This window comes from Daucus carota, chromosome 4, assembly GCF_001625215.2.
Source record: "Daucus carota subsp. sativus chromosome 4, DH1 v3.0, whole genome shotgun sequence".
In the NCBI taxonomy this organism is placed as follows: domain Eukaryota; kingdom Viridiplantae; phylum Streptophyta; class Magnoliopsida; order Apiales; family Apiaceae; genus Daucus; species Daucus carota.
In genome coordinates this window covers 12,659,220-12,685,136 of record NC_030384.2, presented here as the reverse complement: position 1 = coordinate 12,685,136, position 25,917 = coordinate 12,659,220, and the positions used below count along the sequence as shown (strand labels likewise).

General features: G+C 37.8%; 3 protein-coding genes and 1 non-coding gene across 4 annotated transcripts; 2 read left to right on the top strand and 2 right to left on the bottom strand.

The window, feature by feature from the left end:
* Positions 1–303: 303 nt before the first annotated feature.
* Positions 304–4,414, bottom strand: LOC108203320 (uncharacterized). The gene is made up of 4 exons (XM_064092026.1): positions 3,296–4,414; positions 2,093–2,899; positions 1,451–2,017; positions 304–762 (listed from the first exon to the last, which is right to left on the bottom strand). Exons 1-4 carry the CDS (start codon positions 4,412–4,414, stop codon positions 304–306), a joined length of 2,952 nt encoding a protein of 983 aa, XP_063948096.1.
* A 9,132-nt stretch (positions 4,415–13,546) lies between these two features.
* LOC135152190 (uncharacterized) lies at positions 13,547–16,147 on the top strand. Its single transcript, XM_064092025.1, has 2 exons — positions 13,547–13,633; positions 14,744–16,147. Exons 1-2 carry the CDS (start codon positions 13,547–13,549, stop codon positions 16,145–16,147), a joined length of 1,491 nt encoding a protein of 496 aa, XP_063948095.1.
* On the bottom strand, positions 13,946–14,052 carry LOC135152528 (small nucleolar RNA R71). Its single transcript, XR_010291703.1, has one exon. It is a non-coding gene; the product is annotated as a small nucleolar RNA R71 (small nucleolar RNA).
* Positions 16,148–18,409: 2,262 nt separating the features above from the next.
* On the top strand, positions 18,410–18,877 carry LOC108203321 (uncharacterized). The gene has a single exon (XM_017372158.2). The coding sequence runs from the start codon at positions 18,410–18,412 to the stop codon at positions 18,875–18,877; it is 468 nt and encodes a 155-aa protein (XP_017227647.2).
* The last annotated feature ends 7,040 nt before the right edge of the window (positions 18,878–25,917 follow it).

Genomic DNA, 25,917 nt, shown 5'->3' with positions numbered 1-25,917 from the left:
CCATCTTAAAATTATTTTCTAATAGGAACTTACTAAGACTTTCATACCAAGCTCTTGGAGCTTGTTTTAATCTGTATAAAGCTTTATATAGCTTGTACACATATTCTGGATTAACTGCATCTTCAAAACTGGGAGGTTGCTTAACATAAACTTCTTCCTCCAATATCCCGTTTAAGAATGCAGATTTCACATCCATTTGATATACTTTGAAATCTTTATGACACGCAAAGGCTAGAAACATACAAATAGACTCAATTCTAGCCACGGGTGCATTCCTTCCATTTGAGTATATCCTTGGAAAACTTATCTTGCTTTATTACGAACAACCGTTCCATTCTCGTCTAATTTATTTCTAAACACCCATTTAGTTCCAATAATGGAAGTATCTTCGGGTGGTGGAACGAGTTCCCAAACTTTGCTACGAGTGAATTGGGTTAATTCATCTTGCATTGCGGATATCCAGACCTCATCTAGCGAAGCCTCTTTAGCAGTTTTAGGTTCAATTTGCGAAAGAAAACTAAGATGATTCACTACATTTTGAACTTGTGACCGGGTTTGAACTCCTTTCGTCAAATCACCTAAAACATTATCTAAGGGTTGACTTCTTATCAATGGAATCTCTTTAGGAAGTTCATCTTCGGTTTGTAACAATTCTAATGGATTATTAGGAGGGAAAATACCCATATCCATATTTTCGAATTGTCGAATAGCATCTTCGACACCATCTGTTTCGGCGTCTTCTTTATCAACAAGATCAATATACTTCGAAGGTGGTTTTCATTCATCAAAAGCAACATTCATAGATTCTTCCACCACAAGAGTTTTAAGATTAAATACACGATATGCTTTACTATTGGTCGAATAACCAAGGAATATACCTTCACTTGACTTAGGATCAAATTTAGTAAGGTAATCTTTCGAATTTTAGATAAAGCATTTACTCCCGAAAACTCTAAAATAACTAACTTTAGGAGTTTTTCCAAAATAAATCTCATAGGGAGTCTTTTGTGTCATAGGACGTAATAAGACTCGATTTAGAATATGACAAGTAGTAGACATAGCTTCAGCCCAAAAATATTTAGGACGATGATACTCATTAAGCATAGTACTTGCCATTTCTTGTAAAGTCCTATTTTTCCTTTCTACAACTCCATTTGATTGAGGTGTGTATGGAGCCGAGAAGTTGTGAGTTATTCCATTATCCTCACAAAAAGTAGTGAAACTAGAATTCTCAAATTCCTTACCATGGTCAGTCCTTATATAGACAATGGTATTATTTTGTTGATTTTGAATCTTCTTACATAAAGAAGCAAATGATTCAAAAGCGTCACTTTTAGATTTGAGAAATTCCGTCCACGTAAACCGTCAAAAATCATCAACACTGATTTTGTACTGGAACCGGTCCAACTAAATCCATGTGTAATAACTCGAGAGGTCTAGAGGTTGATACCATAAACATAGCTTTGTGGGAAGCTCGTATTTGCTTTCCAATTTCACAAGCTTCACAAGTATGATCTTTTTGATAGTTTAACTTTGGTATACCCCTAACATGATCATTCATTGAGATATTCTTTATTAACTTCATATTCGCATGTCCTAATCTACGATGCCATAACCAACGGTCATCTTGTGTAGTAATTAGGCATACATTAAAAGGTTTATTAATATCGCATGTGTACACATTTTTGCTACGAGGACAAGCAAGCATTAATTTTCCATCCTTATTTAAGATAGAACGATGAGTAGGATAGAAAATCACCTTATATCCATTGTCGCAAAGTTGACTAATGGAGAGAAGATTATACTTAAGTCCCGTAACTAGTTGTACATTAGCAATCTTGAAATGTCCATTCCCGATATCGCCAATACCAACGATACTCCCCTTGCTACTATCTCCAAACGTGACACTTCCAGCGGTGACCTTTCTAATGCTATTTAAGAGTGACTTATTACCGGTCATATGTCTCGAACAACCACTATCAAGATACCACATGTCTCGTTTAGTGACAAGGCACACCTACAAAACAAATCAATAGAATTTATAGGTACCCTTTTGTCTTGAGGGTCCCCGGGTTAGAGTATCATAATAAACATTTGCATTATAGAAAATAGGCATGGTATAAGCTTGAGTAGGCATATAGGAGTTTCTAGATGCATTGTTCCTAGAATAATCATAGTATCTTGGTTGTTGCAAATTATATCTTTGATAGTTGCCACCTTGATACATGTTATTTTTATCATTTGAATAATACATGGTATTTTGAGGATAGAAACGATGACTAGGAACAAAATGACTTCTAGACGATTGACCATTAGTATATGCATTATACCCCGAATTTCTATTTTGATAAGCAAACGGTTTTTGAACAAAACTAAACTTTGGTTTTCTTTGAGTGTCATCAACATAGTTATTTGGTACAAAACGATCAACCTTTGTATATGGTTTAGTTCCTTTATGAACCCATATATACTTCCCCTTAATCTCACCATTCTCTATCTTGCAATATTCAACCGTATGTCCATCTTTATTGCAATAAGAGCATTTATACTTTGGTGTAGCGGGAACAAAAGTAGTTTGTTTCTTTCCTTGAACAAACTTCTTAGGTTGAGCATTTTTATCATATCCTAAACCTTCATGGTTATATGATATTTTCGAATGTACCATTTTATCTAACAACTCATTCCCTTTTGTGAACTTTTGAATTGTTCTCTCAAGATCATCTTTTTCTTTGCTCAAAATATTAATTTTGTCGTTAAGAATCCTTTCTTGATTCATAACTTGAGCTAAGATCTTGGAGTGTTCATCTTTAAGCCTTTGAGTTTCCAACTCAAATATTTCATCTTTTTCATTCAAGGCATGAACCAATTCCTCATTATCCTTTTGAACTACCGAATTTGACTTACATTGAGTTAATGACTCATTTTGAATTTTTATGTTTAATAAGTCAACATGAAGCATACGAGTATTTTCATTTAATTGTAACTTCTCGTTTTATAATTCTTCGGTGTTCAAAACTAAGGATGTATTTTCGATTTCTAACTTTGTAACAACATCTTTATACTTGTTGTTTTCATTTTTCAAGAAATCGTTTTGTTCACATAAAGATGAGATTTCCTCCTCGTGTTTAAGATTTAATTCATTAATCCGAGAGAGAGTATGTTGATTAACACTATTGTTTCTTTCATTCATTTCAACCAACAAATCAATCAAATCACTTTTACTCATATCTAGCAAGTTTAATGATGAATCACTAAAAAGATGTATATTGTGTAAAAGTTTAGTACGAGAGCGTACCTCATCATTTGAAGTGGAGATGTCCGATGACGAAGAATCATCCTCGAGAGCCATTAAGCATAAGTTAACTACTTCTTTCGTAGCTTCCGAAGTTTCTTCATCTTCACTTAAATCCCAACCGTTCTCGGCCACGAGAATTCGTCCCTTAGAGAGCTTAGGACATTCCCGTTTAAAGTGACCAAGTTGCTTACACTCAAAACACACATTAGGTGTTTCCTCCGGATTTTGTTCTTTTGGCTTAGGAGGAGTGTAAGTACCATTTTTATTGGCAATATTATAACCATTGGGACTTTGATTGATTTTGCCTGTGGTAGGATAATTACTCTTATTGTTAGGAGTATAATTTTGAGAGTAATTTGGCCTTCCATTAGAGTTGAAAAGTCTTTGTTGATTATTTGATTTAAGGAAGCCTTTTCCATACCTTTGAGCTTTACTTTGAAGTACACGACGGAGTTGTCTCGTTAATAGAGCTATCTCACTTTCATCGAGATTTTGGAGTTCTTCGTTCAACTCTTCGTCGTTTTCATCTTCATCGATTAAGATGGACTTCAAAGCCATATTTTTCTTTTTGTCTTCCACTTTAGGAATGACCTTATCCGGAACATTATCTTCTTCATAAGCACGAAGGTTCCCGAATAAGTTATCGATGTGGTAATCATTGAGATTGTGCATCTCTTTGATCGTAGTAACTTTAACTTTCCAACTCGGAGGCAAAGATTTAAGAACTCGACGATTCTTTTCGTTTTGAGCATAGTTCTTTCTGAGTTGATTTAATTCATCGACTATACGTGTAAATCTTGTTTCCATATCGATGATATTTTCTCCATCTTGGAGTTTAAAGTTCTCGTATTCTTGGATCAATGTATCCATTCGAAAATCTTTTATGTCGGTAGTTCCTTCATAGGTAACTACTAACTTGTTCCACATTTCTTGTGCGGACTTGCAATTGTTTACTCGTTTATACTCTTTTTCTGCAAGTGCACTTGTGAGAACCATTTCCGCTTTAGCGGCGATATTCATTCTATCTTCTTCATCGTGAGTATATTCACTAACTTTCTTTTCAATGAGTATATCGTTGACTATTTTAGTCGGAAGTATTGTACCATCTTCTATGGCCATCCAAACTTTGACACCTTGACTTCTAGCATAAATGCGAAATCTATTTTCCACGTGGCAAAGTTTATGCCATCAAACAAAGGAGGTCTAGAATTTGAGAGACCTTCACTACAACCGATAGCATTAATAAAGGCCATATCGGAACTACTTTACAGAGTACTTTATAACCGTATAGCATTAATAAATTGTTTTTGAAAATCAAAAAAAAATTAGAATAAAATATGAAATTTTATTCCTCACCTTTTAGAAAATTAATAACAAAATAATAAATAATTACAGAAAAGTTCGAGTCGTTATAGAAACTGACCCAATTCGTAAGGCTTTGGAAAAAGTGGTTGATATTGTTTGATGCATGCTGAAATTTATCTGATAAATTGTGATCTGATCTTGCTGAATGTATTTTTACTGCTAGAATTTTGCTTTGATATGGCTAATTATACGTCCAAGAATATCCTTATTACTGGAGCTGTTGGCTTCACTGCTTTTCATGTGGCTAATCGTCTTGTTTAGAGCTACCCTGAGTACAAGGTCGTTGTGCTCGATAAGCTTGATTACTGCTTCAATCTTAAGAATCTTAAACCGTCTCGGAGAGCTCCCAACTTCAAGTTGTCAAGGGAGATACTGGAAGTGCTGATCTCGTGAACTATCTTTTGATCACTAGGTTGATTGATACTATTATGCGCTTTGCTGCTCAGACCCATGTTGATAACTCTTTTTATAACAGTCTCGAGGATATCTTTCGTGTCAAGCATGATTATAAGACTTCAAAAATATGGAGGCTAGTTGTAGCAGCCACGCTCGATCCATTTGGCTGTGCAGGAACGAATTTCAATTCCATCGCAAGAAACTACCGCAGGAAACTATTCAGGATCTGATATTTGCAAGGGTGAATAAATGGGGCCACGCTTCAGTTCTCATCCCTTTTAGTGGAGATCCCCTTTTGCATACAAACCCAGACGGTATGATCGCTATCTTTTGGTATAAAAATTCTCTGGATTTCTGGAAATTTAGAATTAGCGAAGATGAAAAATTATGCCTTGTGGATGGAATTTGTGCTATGAATCAGAGGGAACATTTCAGTGGAGGTATAGGTGTATTAGTGAAGAGTGGAAAAAGAAAGATCCTACAGTCGTTCTCTGCCAGTATTCCGGTGAAAGAGACTCTGCATGCAATTCTAGAAGCCATTTTAGATTATTTTTTTTACTTGTAAATAATGGATGGTTATTAGGGGAGCATTTAAAATTATATACAATCTCCCAGGAGGCAATCTATCATGTGAGTTCTGGGTTTAAAAATTATTATTCTTTTACAAGGCCGACTAAAAATCTAGAGAAGCTAAGTCATTTCATTCATATGACTTATATTCCGGTCCAATTCAACGAGGATACTCATGGGCTTGCAGTTTTAGGGCTTTCTCGAACCTACCCAGCTTCCCTCTGGACTCCTTTGTTCAATAGCTCTGCAGCCAATTGCAGGATATCATCTGTTTTTGATAAGCAAGTGGTGAACCTTGATCAAGGCATTTGGAATGGTTTCAAAGCAAGAGACCTTCTAGAGCTTGCAGTTATTGGATGGGAAGCTCGTTCAGGCGAAGGCTCCTCCTCATCCTTTTCCATTCATGATCATGAAACTCATAAGGATGCTGTAATCGAATCCTCTATATTGAATTCTGATTTAATGGAAGTTGCTCAGATGATGGTGGAATGGGACGAGTTTGCTTCAAGAAGTTTCTAGTATTTTGGTTCAGGTTTTTAGAATCTATGGTGTTAGGTTAATTTAGCATCTATGATGTTAGGTTTGCAATCGTGCATAGTATTCAGGTTATTTTGCTATTTAGTATCATGTTGGCTAGCTCTTGTAATGGGTCAGGGGTATGCTTCCAGTGGTTTCCTTGTACTGATCTTTTTGGTGTTATTAATATAATTATCTGCTTAGCCAAAAAAAAGAAAAAAGAACAACAGTTATGGTACTCATGAGCTTTTAGAAGCCTGCAAAGTGACTGGACAGATGAGGAGGTTCATCCATGTTAGGACGGATGAGGTCTATGGGGAGACGGATGAGGATGCATATATGGTTTTTTCAGACTAGATCTTGTCTAGTGTTTTGATTGATGTGTTGATTTTTGCTTATACAGATCTTTTATAATGATTATTATGTAAAATGTAATTTATTACAATAGGAAAATCCCTTTAATTATGTATAAAGCTATTCTTTCCGGTGTTTAGTCGAGGGATCATGTTTTTTAGTAGTCTGCATATATATTATTTAAGCTATTAGGCAGTTTGAAGTGTAGACAGGTTTTATGGTTCTCGGCAGTGTTTCAGAAAAGCGAGTAGAATGTGGTTTGTAGTTCTTTAATTTGGAAAAATTCAAGATTACTATTCTTCAACTAATATATTCATGATATATTCATATAATTACGATTTTTTACATGTTTGATCTAATAAGTGTTCTTCTAATTATCTTTAATCTAAGCTTTTTGTATGATTCTAACTCTTCAAGTGTTTGATCTAATAGGTGTTCTGCTAGAATATTATTTTAGTTCAACACTTATTATAAAAGACATCAATATTTTATCATTCTACTAGATTATTTTAAATAATATTCTATTTTTTTAAAAGAACACATAACAGAATCATATATTATATATGACCGACTAACGAATCACCTAATAAATTGTTTAGTAGAATCTTAATGAACTTATTAAATAAAATAAGAGACTTGAAAAAAATTGTATTAAAGATTTAACATTTTAATTTATATGAAGATTTCATAACGTGATCATGAAAGTGATAGGAATAATTATATTTTATATTATTCTCCATAGCTACACTGGAAACAAAAGATATTTGGGGGTCGGAAGAGTTGACATGATTAGAAGATACCTGCATAAGTGATGGTAATGTCAAGGGTACTTTCTCATTTGCAAGTATTCTTAACAGATCACCACACACTCTCTTGCTTTGAATCAAGCATTCCAATTTGTTATCTGGCTGTGCTATGACTAGATTCTTGATTAAGTGGTTAGCAATAATCATTAAAAATCTAGAAAAATATATGTTCTTGGTTCTACCCTCATGAGAACCAAGTTTAGCAACAATCTCAAACAGAACTAATTCACCAATATTAAAATAACCATCAGTTAGCATCATATGGGAAATAGTTTGCATAGACATGGTAAAAGCATCATAGTTAGACACTTTACCAGAAAACACTTTAATAATATAATCACATAAAAAGCACCACTCTTTACGCATATGGCGTCTAAGAATCTGTCCTAAGTTAGACATATCACCATTGTAATGCATATCCCTAAGCATTCTAAGGATTTCATTATCATTAGGCAATCTATCAGTGGAATTCCTAGGAAGATTAAGAGCAGCCCCAACAGTGTCACCAGTTATATCATAGTTAACATTATTAATCATAATAGAGAGAGTTTTGGACAAAGGGTTGTACCTGGCAGAAGTCCACATTTGTTCAACAATCTTACAGTAGATAGTTGGAGCATGAAGCATGGCATAGGAGCACTTACATTCCTTGATGAAATCCATCGAGGAGTGAAAGGCCTCACTTCGTTTGCCTTCTTTGTCGACAAAAGCGACTTGATTTTTCTGCTCATAGATAAACCTAGTTGAACTTGTGATTTTGACTACAGGCGCCATTGTTGAAAGAGCTTGGAGAGATTAGGGTTCGAGAGAGTTTTGTAGAAGAGAGAGATAAATGTTTGCAAATGCAGGTGAGAAATGAAATAAAAGTAAAGGCAAACTATTTATACTCTCAGTAAAAAGCAAATGAAGTAACCGTTCAAAAAGTAGCAAAGCATCATCAATTGATATATATATATATCTGTGTGTGTGTGTGTGTGTGTGTGTGTGTGTGTTTATACCGATCGATAAGTTTACTAGATACTGGCGGTTGATATTTTAATATATCAATGGCTGAGATGGAAAGAAATTAGCCATCGATATACTTAAAATATATTCATATATCCAGTGATATGTGATATACTATCGATCGCTAAAATAGCGATCGATTGTGGCTATTTTGACTTAGGCAAAATTTTAACCCAGCTGTCACATATCACAGGCTGTAGTAAAACATAAATAATTAACTAGAGAAATTTAACATATCAAGTTCCCTTACTAATCTTGAGAATGTGGATTCATCAAGTGGCTTGGTAAAAATATCTGCTAGTTGTTTTTCACTGGGAACAAAACGAAGCTCAATTGTTCCATTCATCACATGTTCCCTAATGAAATGATACCTGATATCTATGTGTTTTGTTCTTGAGTGTTGTACTGGATTTTCAATTATGGCAATAGCACTTGTGTTGTCACAGAATATAGGAATTTTGGAGACTTTTACACCATAATCTTCCAATTCATTCTTCATCCATAAGATCTGTGCACAACAACTTCCAGCTGCAATATATTCAGCTTCTGCAGTTGATGTGGAAACTGAATTTTTCTTTTTGCTGAACCAAGAAACCAGCATATTTCCTAGAAATTGACAGTGCCTGTTGTGCTTTTTCTATTGATTCTACACCCTGCATAATCAGCATCTGAAAAGCCAATCAAATAAAACCAGAATCTCTAGGATACCAAATGCCAAGATTTGGAGTACCCTTGAGATATCTGAAAATCCTCTTAATTGCTATCAAATGAGATTCCCTAGGATCAGCTTAGAATCTAGCACAAAGACAAGTGGCAAATATTATATCAGGTCTACTAGCTGTTAAATACAAAAGTTAACCAACCATGCCTCTATGACTTGAGATGTCCACTTTCTTTTCCTTAGTGTTCAACTAAAGTTTAGTGTCAGTGGCCATGAGAGTTTTAGCAGTTGAGCAATTTACTAGATCAAACTTTTTCAATAAGTCATAGACATATTTAGTTTGATTGATAAATATGCCATCACTAACTTTTTTGACTTGCAAACCAAGAAAGTATGTCAATTCTCCCATCATGCTCATTTCATATTTACTTTGCATAAGCTTGGCAAACTTCTTACAAAGTTTCTCATTTGTAGAGCCAAATATTATGTCATCCACATAAATTTGAACAAGTATACTAGAGCCATTAACATTTTTATAAAATAAAGTTTTATCTACAGTACCTCTTGTGAAGTGATTCTCAAGAAGAAACTTTGATAAAGTGTCATACCAGGCTCTAGGTCCTTGCTTCAGTCCATAGTGAGATTTCAAGAGAAGATATACAAATTCTGAAAAATTTGGATCTTCAAAACCAGGTGGCTGACAAACATAGACTTCTTCCTCTAGCTCACCATTTAGAAAGGCACTCTTGACATCCATCTGATAGACTTTGAAATTGGCATGTGTAGCATAAGCAAGGAAAATTCTAATTGCTTCAAGTCTTTCTACAGGAGCAAATGTTTCATCACAGTCTATTCCTTCCTCTTCAGAATAGCCTTTAGCAACCAGTCTTGCTTTGTTCCTTGTCACAACACCATTTTCATCCATCTTGTTTCTTAATACCCATTTTGTACAAACTATGGTCCCGTCTTTTGGTTTGGGCACCAGCTTCCATACTTTATTTCTTTCAAACTTGTTTAGCTCCTCTTGCATAGCTAAAATCCAGTCAGGGTCAAAAAGAGTTTCTTCAACCTTTTTAGGTTCTTCCTGTGATAGAAAACTACTGTACAGGCACACATCCATGGTGGCTCTTCTTGTTTTGACACCGCAGCTGCATCTCCAATAATGAGTTCAAAGGAGTGATCCCTTGTCCATTTTCTCAGGGGAGGAAGATTTGATCTGGATGAACTGGCTTCATTTGTGAAGTCATTCTCATTTTGAGAAGCTCCCCCTAAATATGTGGCCCTTGAACTACTAGCAATTGGTGAACTGATAGTTGATGGAACATTAGCTATTGATGAGGTTTGAGATACATCAACTGCTATTATAGCAATTGATGTATTATCAGCAATTGATCGAGTGTTTTCACCAATATTAACATTTCCAGCATAATCATCATCATCATTATCCAGCTCCACCTCACCTTCAGTCTCATTTTCAAATTAAAGAACATCATGAAAGCCTTCATCTTCTAGGCCTTGTTTTTCTTGTCATCAAACATCACATGGACAGATTCCATAACAATCTTTAATCTTAGGTCGCAGACTCTATAGGCCTTTTTAGCTGCATAACCAACAAAAGTTTCTTCATCTGCCTTTGCTTCAAATTTGCCAAGGTTTTCACCTTGATTCCTTAATACAAAGCACTTGCATCCAAAGACATGTAGAAAATTCGGAGTTGGCTTCTTTCCTTTAAACAATTGATAGGGTGTCATCCCTTGTGCTTGATTTATCTAAGAGATATTTTGAGTATAGCATGCTGTGTTAACAGCTTCAGCTCAAAAATATGTTGGCAACTTTGATTCTCCAAGCATTGTTCTAGCAGCTTCAATAAGAGTTCTTTTCTTCCTTTCAACAACACCATTTTGTTGAGGAGTTCTTGCAGTTGAGAACTCATGGTGTATTCCTTATTCTTCAAAAAAATCTTTTATTATGGAATTCTTGAACTCAGTCCCATTGTCATTCCTGATCCTTGAGACTGTCCTTTTTGGATCAATGTTGTCAATTATCTTGATGTGATTTATGATGATTTCACTTGCTTCATCCTTGGAATGAAGAAAATAAGTCCAAGTAAATCTTGTAAAATCATTCACAATCACAAGACAGTATTTCTTCTTTGATATTGACATGATGTTGACTGGTCCAAACAAATCCATATGAAGAAGCTGTAGAGGTCTATCAATTGTGGATTTCAATTTGCTTTTGAAAGATGACTTTCTTTGCTTTCCAATCTGACAAGCATCACATAGGCCATCCTTGGAAAATTCCAATTTTGGAAGTCCTCTAACAAGATCTTTTCTCACAAGATCATTCATGGTCTTGAAATTTAAATGGGACAATTTCTTGTGCCATAGCCAACTATCATCCAAACTTGCTTTGCTGAATAAGCAAGTGATAGATTCTACATTGATTAAATTGAAGTCATCTATGTAGACATTTCCCTTCCTGTTTCCAGTTAGCACCACTTTGTTATCCTTTTTGTCAGAAACAACACAAGCTTTTGTTGAGAACCAAACTTGATGTCCTCTGTAACATAGTTGACTGATACTAAGCAAATTGTGCTTAAGACCTTTGACTAATGCAACATTATCAATGATGACATTTCCTTTTGAAATCAAGCCATATCCCAGAGTAAATCATTTGCTGTCATCTCCAAAGGTAATACTAGGGCCAGCTCTTTCCTCAAATTTGATGAGCAGGGTAAAATCTCCAGTCATGTGCCTTGAGAAACCACTATCAAGGTACCAAAGATTCTTTCTTCCTCCCTGCATAGATCAAAAACATTTTAAGTTGATTTTGATACCCAAGCAGTCTTGGGTCCAGTTTTTTTAGAAACCTCCTTTGGTGTAGAAGCATTGTTTTCTTTGGATTTAGAAGATTTTGAAAAAACTTCATCCTCAGAATTGTGCTTCTTAACTTTAGGCAACAAAGCAGAATTAGAAGAACCAACAATGGTAGAATTCACAGGGAATTGATTGACAAACACATGATTCATGTTATCATTTTGAATAGGCATAGCAACCATGTTAAATTGATAAGTGGATTTCATATCCACTTGGAAGCCTTCATTTTGACTTAAAATGATGGAATGGCCTCAAGCTTTTGATGTTTTTGATATTTTTTTAGTGTTGTGTTGTGTAGGTTTCTTGGAAGGAGGATGAAGAGGAGAATCATAGCTTTCATTGAAAAAAAACGGCGAAGCAATCGCAGGCCCGAGGAGAGAGTTATGGGCAAGAAAGCGTTCTGCCATTGTGAGGCCCCCGCCTGAGCTGTGAGGCCCCCGCCTCACACTCTGAGCGGGATTTTTGGCCCGTTTTGACCGTTTTTGATCCGTTTGAAGGCCCGTTCGATGGGGAAGTACAAGAAAGGCTTGGGGAACTAAAAACATAACCTAGAAACATTCTAAGGAGCACGTGACGGCTACGGAGAAGATCGAGATCGAATTTCATAGCTTTTACTTTTGTAATTCTTCGAAGTAGGCGTAACTTTGGATGCTCATTCGGATTTGTTTCGAAACTCTTGTTTTACTCTTTTGATATTGTTTAGACTATTCAGTATCATGTTTACTCTTATTCCCATGATGATGAGAAGTTCGAGTATGAACTAATCATTATCGTGGGATTCTAGCGGATTTATATATGGATTTCAGTAGTTAATTTGCCTTAATTATTTGTGTGAAGAATTTGATTTCTTCGTATTGGTTGTGCTTATTCGTCTTGGATGCGTAGCTAACATCTTATATTGTTTGTTAATATTTATTGAAGCGACAGTGGATATATTGATTTAGAACTTACCATGCGAACATAGGATTATGTATTCAATATACATGATTAGTGATGTGATTTTACCCATCTTGCATCACCCTATGTAATCTTGATAGATAACTTGTTCTTCAGCCGTTATGTTTTCAAATTCTATAGACATATAGGGTCTAAGCATAATTGGTGTCTGTTTACCTTCTATCTTAATTGTGGATGTGTAGCAGTATGGTGCACGTATAACGACGGTTAGCGTGTATCAGTTTCGTGTTATCTGATTAGTTATCAACCATCACATATCGATAAGGCATAGCTCTGAATGAAGTATATAATGAAGTTAGAATCCCATGTTTTATTCTCAATAGTAATTTGATTTTAATTCTCTTAGTTATAATTCGAGTTCAATTAGTTAATTTAGATAAAAACCAACCAACTTGTTAATTGTCCGAGCATTGAACAATAATCATACATTGGTGCATAAGTGCATATTTCTGAATACACCAGTCTCTGTGGGAACGAACTGAATTTGATTCTATACTACTAGTGACCACGTACGCTTGCGTGATTTTGTGCGAACAAGTTTTTGACGCCGTTACCGGGGACTCGGTGTTATATTTTAGTTTATGTGCTTGTCATTAGTGGTCGTTAAAGTTCAGTGACTTGGATTCTTTTCTCACTTTAGTTCGTTGTGTGTGTTTCAGGTACTTGAGTGACGTGTATGCGAACACATTCTCAGGCTCGTAAGGAAGCATTAATTAAGGAAGAAACGATAGTTTGTGCTACAATGGTTGATCAACCACCAGTTGCGAATGATACTAAGGCTCTCAAGGCTTTCTCTGAGCCTAAAATCAATGACATTCAGTCGAGCATTGTCAGGCCAGCAATTCAGGCCACCACTTTCGAGATCAAACCGAGCACTATTCAGATGGTGAAGAACTCAGTGCAGTTTGGGGGTTCTTCGACTGAGGATCCTAATACGCATATTCGGGACTTCATTGAGATCTGCGATACTTTCAAATTTAATGGTGTTACTGAAGATGCCATCAGATTGAGGTTGTTCCCATTCTCTCTGAGGGACAAGGCTAAAGGATGGTTGCATTCTCTTCCTGCAGGATCTATTACGACATGGGAGGATCTGGCTCAGAAATTTCTTACTAAGTTCTTCCCTATGGCTAAAACAGCTGCAATCAGGAATGCTATCACTTAATTCTCTCAGTTGTCTGGTGAAACTTTATGTGAAGGGTGGGAACGCTACAAGGAGATGCTTCGAAAGTGCCCACATCATGGGATGCCTGATTGGATGGTGATAAATTGCTTTTATAATGGCTTGGGTCCTCAATCGAGGCCAATGCTCGATGCAGCGTCAGGTGGGGCTCTATGGGCTAAGAGCTATAATGAGGCTTATGAGTTGATCGAGATGATGGCCGCGAATGAATATCAGAATCCTACTAAGCGTCTTCATCAGGGCAAGGTAGCAGGGATTCTGGATGTTGATGCTACTTCAGCCATAGCTGCTCAGCTTAAGGCTCTTACTATGAAGGTGGATTCTTTGTCAAATCTAGGAAATCAGCAGCCACCTTCAGTCTGCGAGCTCTGTGCTGGAGCACATTCTTCGGATCAGTGTGCTATATCGAGCGAATCCGCTCAGTTTGTGAGCAACTTTCAGCGGTCTCAACAGCCAGCTCCGGCTACTTATCATCCCAATAATCGGAATCATCCGAATTTCAGCTGGAGCAATAATCAGAACTATATGCCACAACAGCAGCAACAGTTTCAGCAGCAAGGATCTAGACCTTTTAACTCTTCTGGTTTTCAACAACAGTTTGCACCGAGACAACAATTCCATCCACCTGGATTCCCGCAACAAAATCATGGGGTGGCTGGACAATCTTCCAATGAAAGATTAGAATTGGAAGAATTAAGACTAATGGTTAAAAGCCAATCGGTGTCAATCAAGACTTTGGAGAACCAGATTGGGCAGATTGCTAATGCGTTGATTAATAGACCACAAGGAACACTTCCTAGTGATACTGAGGCCAATCCGGGTAAGAAAGAGGTGAAAGAACAGGTACAGGCTGTCACCTTGAGGTCCAGCAAGGTTACGAAGGATAAAGAATCAGCAACAGAGCAAAGCAAGGAAGAGAGTGATCATCAGGTTAAAACACCAGTGCTCTCATCTAAGTCTGATAGTGAAAAAACTGTTGTTAAAGCTGACAAGAATAAAATCAACGAGGAAGCAAGCAAGGATTCAGCCGAAAAGTCTAGTCTGAAAACTGATACTGGGGTCAAGCAAGTATATCCACCTCCACCTTTTTCGAAGAGACTTCAAAAGCATAAGCTCGACAAACAATTCGCAAAATTTCTAGAGGTCTTCAAGAAATTACAAATCAACATACCTTTTGCGGAAGCTCCAGAACAAATGTCGAGTTATGCTAAATTCATGAAAGGTATTCTATCTCGAAAACTCAAACTTGAGGATTTGGAAACTGTGGCTTTGACCGAGGAGTGTAGTGCTGTGTTGCAACAGAAATTACTCCCGAAGCTAAAAGATCCGGGAAGTTTCACAATCCCTTGTACTATTGGGCAATTGTCATTCGACAAGTGTTTATGTGATTTGGGAGCTAGCATCAATCTGATGCCCTTGTCTGTGTTCATGCAACTTGGTCTTCCGGAGCTGAAACCTACTAATATGTCTTTGCAGCTAGCTGATCGTTCGATAACATACCTAAGGGGGATAGTCGAAGATGTGTTACTAAAGGTAGATAAGCTAATCTTCCCTGCTGATTATGTCATTCTCGACTTTGAAGAAGATAAGAAGATTCCCATCATCTTGGGGAGACCATTCCTTGTGACAGGGCGGACTTTGATTGATGTTCAAAAGGGTGAACTCACAATGAGAGTTCAGGATCAGATGGTCACTTTCAACATGTTCAATGCCATAAAACTTCCATCAGATGAGGAGGAATGCTTTAAAGTGGATATGCTCGATGCTGCAGCTCGTTCGGAAATTGACAACAGGCTAAAAACTGACATCTTGGAAAGGGTTCTGTCAGGTGACTCAGAATTCGGAGATGAGGAGGAAGAAGAACACCTTCAATACTTAAATGCTTCTCCTTGGAGAAGACAGATAGATCCTCCAATTGAATCTCTTGGGTTATCGGAGTTGAAGGATTCTCATGAAAAGCTGGAACCCTCTATTGTCGAAACTCCTAAACTCGAGCTTAAGCAACTTCCTGAACACCTAAGGTATGCTTTTCTTGGCGAAGCTTCTACATTACCTGTAATTATTGCATCTAACCTTTCAGGTATCGAGGAAGAAAAGCTTTTGAGAATTCTTAGGGAGTTCAAATCAGCCATTGGATGGACTTTTGCAGATATCAAGTGAATCAGCCCTTCTTATTGTCAACATATTATTCTGATCGAGGAGGGTAGTAAACCCACTGTTGAACATCAAAGAAGACTCAATCCAATCATGAAAGAAGTGGTGAAGAAGGAGATTCTTAAGTGGCTTGATGCCGGCATTATTTATCCAATCTCGGATAGTTCTTGGGTGAGCCCTGTTCAATGTGTGCCTAAAAAAGGAGGCATGACCGTGGTAGCTAATGAGAAGAATGAGCTCATTCCGACGCGAACAGTCACAGGTTGGAGAATATGCATGGATTATCAGAAGCTCAATAAAGCCACCAGAAAAGATCATTTTCCGTTGCCTTTCATTGATCAGATGCTTGATAGGTTGGCCGGCCATGAGTATTATTGTCTTCTTGATGGGTATTCAGGATATAATCAGATTTGTATCGCACCAGAAGATCAGGAGAAAACCACTTTCACTTGCCCTTTTGGCACATTTGCTTTCCGTCGTCTTTCTTTTGGACTTTGTGGTGCACCAGCAACTTTTCAGAGATGCATGATGGCTATTTTCTCCGAGATGATTGGTACCAATGTTGAGGTGTTCATGGATGACTTTTCTGTGTTCGGTACTTCTTATGATGAATGCTTGAGCAACTTGACGATGGTACTAAAAAGATGTGTGGAAACTAATCTCGTTCTCAATTGGGAAAAATGCCACTTCATGGTTCAAGAAGGCATAATTCTTGGGCATAAAGTTTCGAACAAGGGACTTGAGGTAGACAAAGCTAAGGTGCAAACAATTGAAAATCTTCCCCCACCAATCTCAGTAAAGGGGATTCGGAGTTTTCTTGGTCACGCTGGTTTCTATCGACGGTTCATCAAGGATTTCTCTAAAATCACCAAACCCTTGTGCAACTTGTTAGAGAAGGATGTGCCCTTCAAATTTGATGGAGAGTGCTTGGCCGCGTTCGAAACTCTCAAGAAGAACTTAACCACAACACCTGTTATTACTGCACCTGATTGGAATGAGCCTTTCGAGATGATGTGTGATGCTAGTGACTATGCGGTGGGAGCAGTGCTTGGTCAGAGAAAGTATAACATCTTTCATGTGATTTACTATGCTAGTAAGACTCTCAATGGTGCTCAGCTGAATCACACTACCACGGAGAAGGAACTACTGGCTATTGTTTATGGATTCGAGAAATTCAGATCCTATTTGCTTGGGACAAAGGTGTTTGTTTACACTGATCATGCTGCTATTCGGTATCTGGTATCGAAGAAAGACTCGAAACCACGGTTGATTCGATGGGTTCTGTTACTTCAGGAATTCGAGTTGGAGATCAAGGATAGGAAAGGTACTGAAAATCAGGTGGCTGATCATCTCTCTCGGTTGGAAGATCAAGCGCGAGCATCCAAAGACACAACTTTGATTAACGAGTTTTTTCCTGATGAACAGCTATTTGGGGTTCAAGAAGAAGAGCCATGGTTCGCTAATATAGTTAACTATTTGGTGAGTAATGTCATTCCTCCCGATTTGTCTTATGCTCAAAGAAAAAAGTTTCTTCATGAGGCGAAGTGGTATCGTTGGGATGAGCCATTCTTGTTTCGACAAGGTTCAGATCAGATTATCCGAAGGTGCATTCCATACAGTGAGATTGAAGGAATCTTGCAAGCTTACCACGACTCTACTTATGGAGGACACTATGGAGGACAGAAGACAGCGGCTCGTATTTTGCAGGCCGGTTTCTTTTAGCCTACACTCTTCAAGGACGCTCATCAGTTTGTGTTGAAATGCGATCGTTGTCAACGGGTTGGTAATATCTCTCGAAGGGATGAAATGCCCTTCAATGTACTTCTTGAGGTTGAAATCTTCGATATGTGGGGTATAGACTTCATGTGACCCTTTATCTCGTCTTGCAATAATCTATACATTCTGCTCGCTGTAGATTACGTATCTAAATGGGTTGAAGTCAAGGCTTTACCAACCAACACCGCTGCAGTAGTCATCAGTTTTCTTCAGAAGAACATATTCACTCGCTTTGGTACTCCTCGCGTTATAATCAGTGATGAGGGATCACACTTTTGCAATCGCAAGTTCACAGCGCTGATGGAGCGGTTTGGTATCAATCATAGAGTTGCTACGGCCTATCATCCTCAAACGAATGGGTAAGCTGAGGTATCTAATCGTGAAATCAAGCGAATCCTACAGAAAGTTGTGAGTCCCTCGAGGAAAGATTGGGCGTTGAAGCTTGATGAGGCCGTTTGGGCCTATCGAACGGCGTATAAGACTCCATTGAGGATGTCTCCTTTTCAGTTGGTTTATGGAAAAGCATGTCATTTGCCCGCGGAGTTAGAGCATAAAGCATATTGGGCCTTGAAGAAGTTGAATTTTGATATGACAGCTGCTGGTGAGAAGCGAATGCTTCAATTAAATGAACTCGATGAGTTCAGGCTTCAAGCGTACGAGAACAACAAACTTTACAAGGAAAAAGTCAAGAGATGGCATGATAAGAAGTTGGTGCAAAAGGAGTTCTCCATTGGCCAACAAGTTCTACTTTATAATTCTCATCTCCGACTCTTTCCGGAGAAGTTGAAATCTAGATGGTCTGGTCCTTTCACAATTAAAACGGTGTTTCCACATGGAGCGATTGAAATTTTCGAGACAACACCGAGTGAATCATTTAAAGTGAATGGGCAAAGGTTGAAGCCTTATTTCGGAGGAACGGTGAGTCGCGAGTCGGTAAGCATCGTTCTTGCTGTTGTGTAATTCTTCGGGCTTCACGTCGAGCTAAAGACGTTAAAAAAAAGCGCTTCGTGGGAGGCAACCCACGCGTTTTCGAGTTTTTGCTTAAAAAAAAACAACAACAAAAAAAAAATTTGTTTTTTTGTACTTAGAAAATTTTTTGGGTCCTTCCCTACTGGTGGAATGGGGCTCCCGCGCCACACACCAGGCCGGGGCCTCAAACCACCAGTAGGTTCCCATAGAAAAAAAAAAGATTTTCGCCACTACCAGCGCCAGGCGGCCGCGTGAGCGGCGCCCCCGCGCCGTGAGCTGCGCGCCGGCCTGGTCACGGCAGTGGCCGCTGCGCTTTATAAAAAAAAAATAAAATTCTCCTCCCTTTTATTCTACAAACCCATCAGCCTCTCCACTCTTCCTAGCAATCACATACCCAATTTCTAAACCTAAAACCACCCCTAAATCCATCTAACCTTATACAAATCTCCTCCCACCGATTCCCACCCTCATATACATATGCATACACCTATACATACACATCTAACCCCCAATTTCATCTCTTTCACCACATCTCCCTAAACTCTCCACCAAAACACATACCTTCAATTCAATGGCACCCAAGAGAGCTAGAAGAGCCGAGAGTAGTAATGTTCAAGCACAATCATCGGATTCTTCGGGTATGGGTGGTTCCGGGGATAACAAGTTCACATCTTCGGAAGCACAAACGGAATTTACTAGGCTTTTGGGAAAGCCAATTGCGAAGGAGAGGGGTTTCTTACCTTCACCGGGTGATGGAGAATTGGTAGAGATGATTCAAGAAAGAGGTTGGGAATTGTGTTGTGAAGCACCGGGACCAATTCCGATGAGCATTGTACGGGAGTTTTATGCTAATGCTCGGGCGGATCAAAACGGGTACTCGGTTGTTCGAGGTTTGACGGTGGATTACACATTGGAGGCGATCCGCCGACTTATCGGGGGTACTGAGATGGAATCTACGCAAGATGATTGGGTGCGAAAATCAAAGTGCTTAATGGATTTGGATGAAATCATCGAGGGACTATGTGTCTTGGGTACGGATTGGAAGACAAATCCTTCCACTAATGAGAAGCTATCTTTCCCCGCTTCTGCCATGAACAGTTATGGTCGCGCTTGGAACTTGTTTATCTGTGCCAATATTATGCCTTCTGGACATCCACATGATGTACCTGTTGCTCGTGCTATATTGTTATATGGGATTGTCAGTGATGAATATGTGGACATTGCCTATATTATCCATCAGAATATTGTTAAGTTTTTGTCCACTAGCACGAGAGGGGCCATCCCTCATGCGACTATTGTTACCAAGTTATGTACTGCGGTGGGAGTTCGTTGGTCAGCTGATGAGCAGCTACAGTTGCCAAGCGCTCCCATTGATCATTCTATTATAGAGAGGTTGCCTGAGGAGGGTATTGGCAGACCCCATCCTAGGGGGTGGGGATATTTTTTTGGGGGTCGACATCATCAATCACCAGCTACAGCAGGGCCTTCTCGTCCACCAGCTACAGCAGGGCCTTCTCGTCGGGCAGTTCAGCATTCGGGGTTCAGTGATTCTCAGTACAGGCGGCTCGCACGGCGTATGGATACTATGCATGATATGCATAGCCGATTTGCTCAGGATTTGACACAGGCTTTAGGGACTGCTTTTCGTGCTACGGGCGTAGACATTGAGTGGCCTGTGTTTGGTGCTGGCATGGTCTATCCTCCCGCTGACTCTTCACCCGATGAGGGTGAGGCGAGTGATCATTCCGACTCCTTCTAGGTATATTCGATCCTTTTTATCACCTTCAATGAGGACATTGAATATTTTAAGTTTGGGGGTGGTAATCTAAGGACTAGTAGTAGTGTGTGTTCATATAGGTTGCATGTTGCATTTAGTTTAGCATATTATCTCATATTGTTTGCATGAATCTTGAAGTTGTTTTCCAAGTTGATGTCCTATGATGAGTTTATGTGCATAATTTCTTGGCTAGTAGTCTTGATCGCATGTGATGCCTTGTTACTTAGAAACTGCTTGTGTGAAAATTGTAATTACACTTATGCTCTAGAGATAAGACTTAGACTAACTTATTTCTTGAGTCCTCGCGTTGAGTCGGGCGTAGAGTTTGGAGTATTCCCGTTTTGAACTTAGAGTGTGTAAATCTTAAGTTTGGGGGAGTTAAGGGATGAATATGCCTTTCAAAAAAAAGAATAAAAGAATAAAAAAGAATAAAAATTATCAAGTACTCCTTTGAGATCAATGGGTAGAATGCAATGCCATGTGAAAGGGACGATCCATGTACTTGTGCTGGTATTAAGTGCAAATGTATTAGAATAAGCAATTTCTTGGTGACCTTTCACAACCTTTGATTACTGGAGAATTACTTGATAAAAAAAAAGAATATGCGAAGTCGAATGGCGGTCGTGACTCACTTACACTGAGAAGCGTCCCAACCTTAGACTTAGCAAGAAAAAAGAAAAAAAAATAGAAAAAATAGGAGAGGCATAGGAATTCTTTAGTGACCCTAAATTGTAGTTGACTCTTTAGTAAAGAAGTGTTCAAACCTGATTCTGATTAACGACTCATAGTGAGGACTTTGTTGAAGTTTGATGGTCTTTGTTTTGTTTCACTAGAGAGCATGGTAGCACACACGATGCACTTCACATTTTTAGTGGAAGAGAACATGGCTAACATGTGAAAAAGATGAATGCCGAGAATGTTGCATATTCTGAGGATTCTATGTTAACAAGGATTACACTTCATGATTCGTTTAGATGTAGGCATTTAGTTGCATTCGTGCATTAGTAGTGTTTGTGTGTGTGTCTATGCTCGAGGATAAGCATCGGTTTAAGTTTGGGGGTGTGATAAGTGGATTTCATATCCACTTGGAAGCCTTCATTTTGACTTAAAATGATGGAATGGCCTCAAGCTTTTGATGTTTTTGATTTTTTTTTAGTGTTGTGTTGTGTTTGTTTCTTGGAAGGAGGATGAAGAGGAGAATCATAGCTTTCATTGAAAAAAAACGGCGAAGCAATCGGAGGCCCGAGGAGAGAGTTATGGGCAAGAAAGCGTTCTGCCATTGTGAGGCCCCCGCCTGAGCTGTGAGGCCCCCGCCTGAGCTGTGAGGCCCCCTCCTCACACTCTGAGCGGGATTTTTGGCCCGTTTTGACCATTTTTGATCCGTTTGAAGGCCCGTTCGATGGGGAAGTACAAGAAAGGCTCGGGGAACTAAAAACATAACCTAGAAACATTCTAAGGAGCACGTGACGGCTACGGAGAAGATCGAGATCGAATTTCATAGCTTTTACTTTTGTAATTCTTCGAAGTAGGCATAACTTTGGATGCTCATTCGGATTTGTTTCGAAACTCTTGTTTTACTCTTTTGATATTGTTTAGACTTTTCAGTATCATGTTTACTCTTATTCCCATGATAATGAGAAGTTCGAGTATGAACTAATCATTATCGTAGGATTCTAGTGGATTTATATATGGATTTCAGTAGTTAATTTGCCTTAATTATTTGTGTGAAGAATTTGATTTCTTCGTATTGGTTGTGCTTATTCGTCTTGGATGTGTAGCTAACATCTTAGATTGTTTGTTAATCTTTATTGAAGCGACAGTGGATATATTTATTTAGAACTTACCATGCGAACATAGGATTATGTATTCGATATACATGATTAGTGATGTGATTTCACCCATCTTGCATCACCCTATGTAATCTTGATAGATAACTTGTTCTTTAGCCGTTATGTTATCAAATTCTATAGACATATAGGGTCTAAGCATAATTGGTGTCAGTTTACCTTCTATCTGAATTGTGGATGTGTAGCAGTATGGTGCACGTATAACGACGGTTAGCGTGTATCAGTTTCGTGTTATCTGATTAGTTATCAACCATCACATATCGATAAGGCATAGCTCTGAATGAAGTATATAATGAAGTTAGAATCCCATGTTTTATTCTCAATAGTAATTCGATTTTAATTCTCTTAGTTATAATTCGAGTTCAATTAGTTAATTTAGATAAAAACCAACCAACTTGTTAATTGTCCGAGCATTGAACAATAATCATACATTGGTGCATAAGTGCATATTTCTGAATACACCAGTCTCTGTGGGAACGAACTGAATTTGATTCTATACTACTTGTGACCACGTACGCTTGCGTGATTTTGTGCGAACATAAATGCACCAAAATATGGATTAGGCATGAATTTCATGTTAGCATATTGAATGGGAGCATTTAGAAACATAGGCATATAAGGCATGTGAGCATTCATCATAAGACTAGGCATGCAATGATCAGATAAAACAGTTTTGCAGTTAATAGCAAGATGATTAACACTACCACACTTAGAGCAAGTTTTTCTAACATCATTTTTATCAAGTGTGTAATCATTCCTTTTATTGATTCCAACTTTGCCATTCCTAGATCTCTTCTTCTTTCCTTTTCCAGCCTCCACCCTTTCTGCACTATGACCAATCCCTTCATTCTCAATCTTTTCGGAACTACCAGATGCTTTCACAAAAGTTTTATTGATGGGCCCATATTTCGTCAATATTTTTGAGCTTTTCTTCATCAACTGCTGTCTGATTCTTCGATGGATAGCTTTCATCCGTTGATGGACTATCTATCAATGGATGATCACTATCCAATAAGAGATCAGACTGATCTAACAACTTTTTGTTCTTCTTCTAGGAATTCTTGCAGGTTTCTTCAAAAACTTGAGTGGAACACATGTTCTCAAGAACATTTCTGGAATCTTTACACTTAGTTATTATCTCTTGTTTCCTTTCCAATTGTTTTTTGAGAATTTCTTCTCTTTTTAGAACAGCCAACAACTCATCTTTAGCAAGCTCAGAAGACTTTTTGAATTTATCCAATTGGATTAATTCAGTCTCAAGCTTTCCATTTCTTACAGCAAGCAAATCATTAGTCCCTTTATTTCTAACATTTTCTTTGGTTAGAGATTTAAGAGAGACTCTAAGATTATAAATTTCATTAGACATGTCATCAATGATTTGTTTGCATTAAGTCTTAGTAAGATCAGATGTGTTGTTGATTTTTACCTGTCCATTGCTAGTTGTGGTAGAATCAGCTTCATCTCCAATTGCCATCAAGGCCAGATTGACATGTTCTTTATTGTCAGAGTCACCTTCATCAGCAGCCCAGTCACCATCCTCAGTTATGAATGCCTTTTCTTTGTTCAGCTTGAGTAGATCAAAATATTTCCTTTTATAATCTACATTTTCAGAAGAAGATCCTTTCTTCTCAGCAGAAGGTCTTCTACACTCATTAGTGAAATGTCCAGCTAGACCATAGTTGAAGCATTTTGATTTTTGATCTATCAACCATACCAGATGGTTTGGATTGACTTCCTCTATTGAAAGGTCTAGAGCTGACAGCATTTCTGTTGAACTTGAGTTTGGAGAATTTTCTGGCAAGGAAGGCTAGATGTTCATCAAGATCATCTAGCTCATCTTGAGTTGAAGATACCTCGTTTTCTTCAACGATTTTTCCTTTGTTCTTTCCAGCTTCATTCTTTCCTTCACAAGCATTACTGCTTCAAGCTTTACCAGCAATTACAAATTTTAATGCCTTCTCTTCATCTTCTTCCTTCTCAGCTACAAGAGCCACAGTCTTCTCCTTCTTGGAGTTCTTTTCCAGTTCTTCATCTTGCTGTATTTCAAGCTTATAAGTTTTAAGAATACCATAATGTCTGTCCAGTGAGTATTCATTAAAATTTTGAGCTTGTCTTAAAGCAACAGTCATGGGCTTCCAATCTCTAGGCAAGGCTCTTAGAAACTTAAGATTTGAGTCCTTGACCATGTAGATTCTTCCATACAATTTTAATCCGTTTAACAGTTTTTGAAATCTGTTAAATAGATCATTTAAAGATTCTCCAGATTTAGAGTGGAAGCTCTCATACTGTTGAACAAACAGTTGCATCTTGTTTTCCCTGACTTGATCAGTGCCTTCACATAGAGTTTGAATAGTGTCCCATACTTCTTTAGCAGTAAGGAAATTAATGACACTATCAAACATATCATCATCAATACCATTAAATAGAATGTTCATGGCCTTGTTGTCCTTGTGCACTTCTATCTCATCTTCTTCAGTAAACTCGGATGGATTTTTGGGCACTTCTCAATACAATTGATGTAGCTTGGATCTAAGGAAAGAAGATGCATCCTAATTTTCACTTTCCAGTTAAAGTAGTCTTCTTTGACCAGCATTGGAATCTTGACTCCTTCATCTCTTCTTCCCATTGTTGATTGTCTTTAGGATCTTTGAAATTCTTGTATGTTAGAAGACCAGCTCCGATACCAATTGTTATTCATACAATGCAAACAATAAGTTAGATTGTAGAAGGGAGGGTTGAATACAATCTACAAAAATTTCAACTAATTTTTGCTTAACAAATTATATTCAAGCTACAAGAGAAAATTAAAACTAAAACACAAATTTAAAGAACAGGATCTTAAAAATTTTAGGTGAATATTTTGATCCACCTGAGAGATTTTTATATTAAGAACCTTCCAAGTAAAAATACGTGGTTGCTTACAAAAGAATGAAGAGCAGAAGCTTACAATTTCTTGCTCACTATCTATACTGCTTTGCTATTCTGTTCTCAGTATTTTGGATACTTTGAAATGTAAATTACAAAGTGAATATATACTACCACAAACAAAACTAGTCTGTAAATGTATTTTCCTACTTAGTTTCTAGCTATTACAAATATAGAATTTCTTAAACTTGATACAACATTTGGCAGCTAGAAATTCTTGTTGCTTTTCCAAAAATGGTAGGCTCCGAGGTTCTCAATATTTGACTAAACTACTTTTGGTTTAGCTTCCAAAACTGGTGCAGCATCTGTCACAACAACCCATGTGCTTCTTGTCCTTCACTTGACTTGTAGCTGTCAATTGCTAACTATCAATTGCTAAGATTATCGATTGATGGTATCTTTGAACTAGAGATTGATAGGCTTCTTAAATTAGCGACTGATAGCCTTCCTTGATTACCAATTGAGGTGTTGATATAGTGATT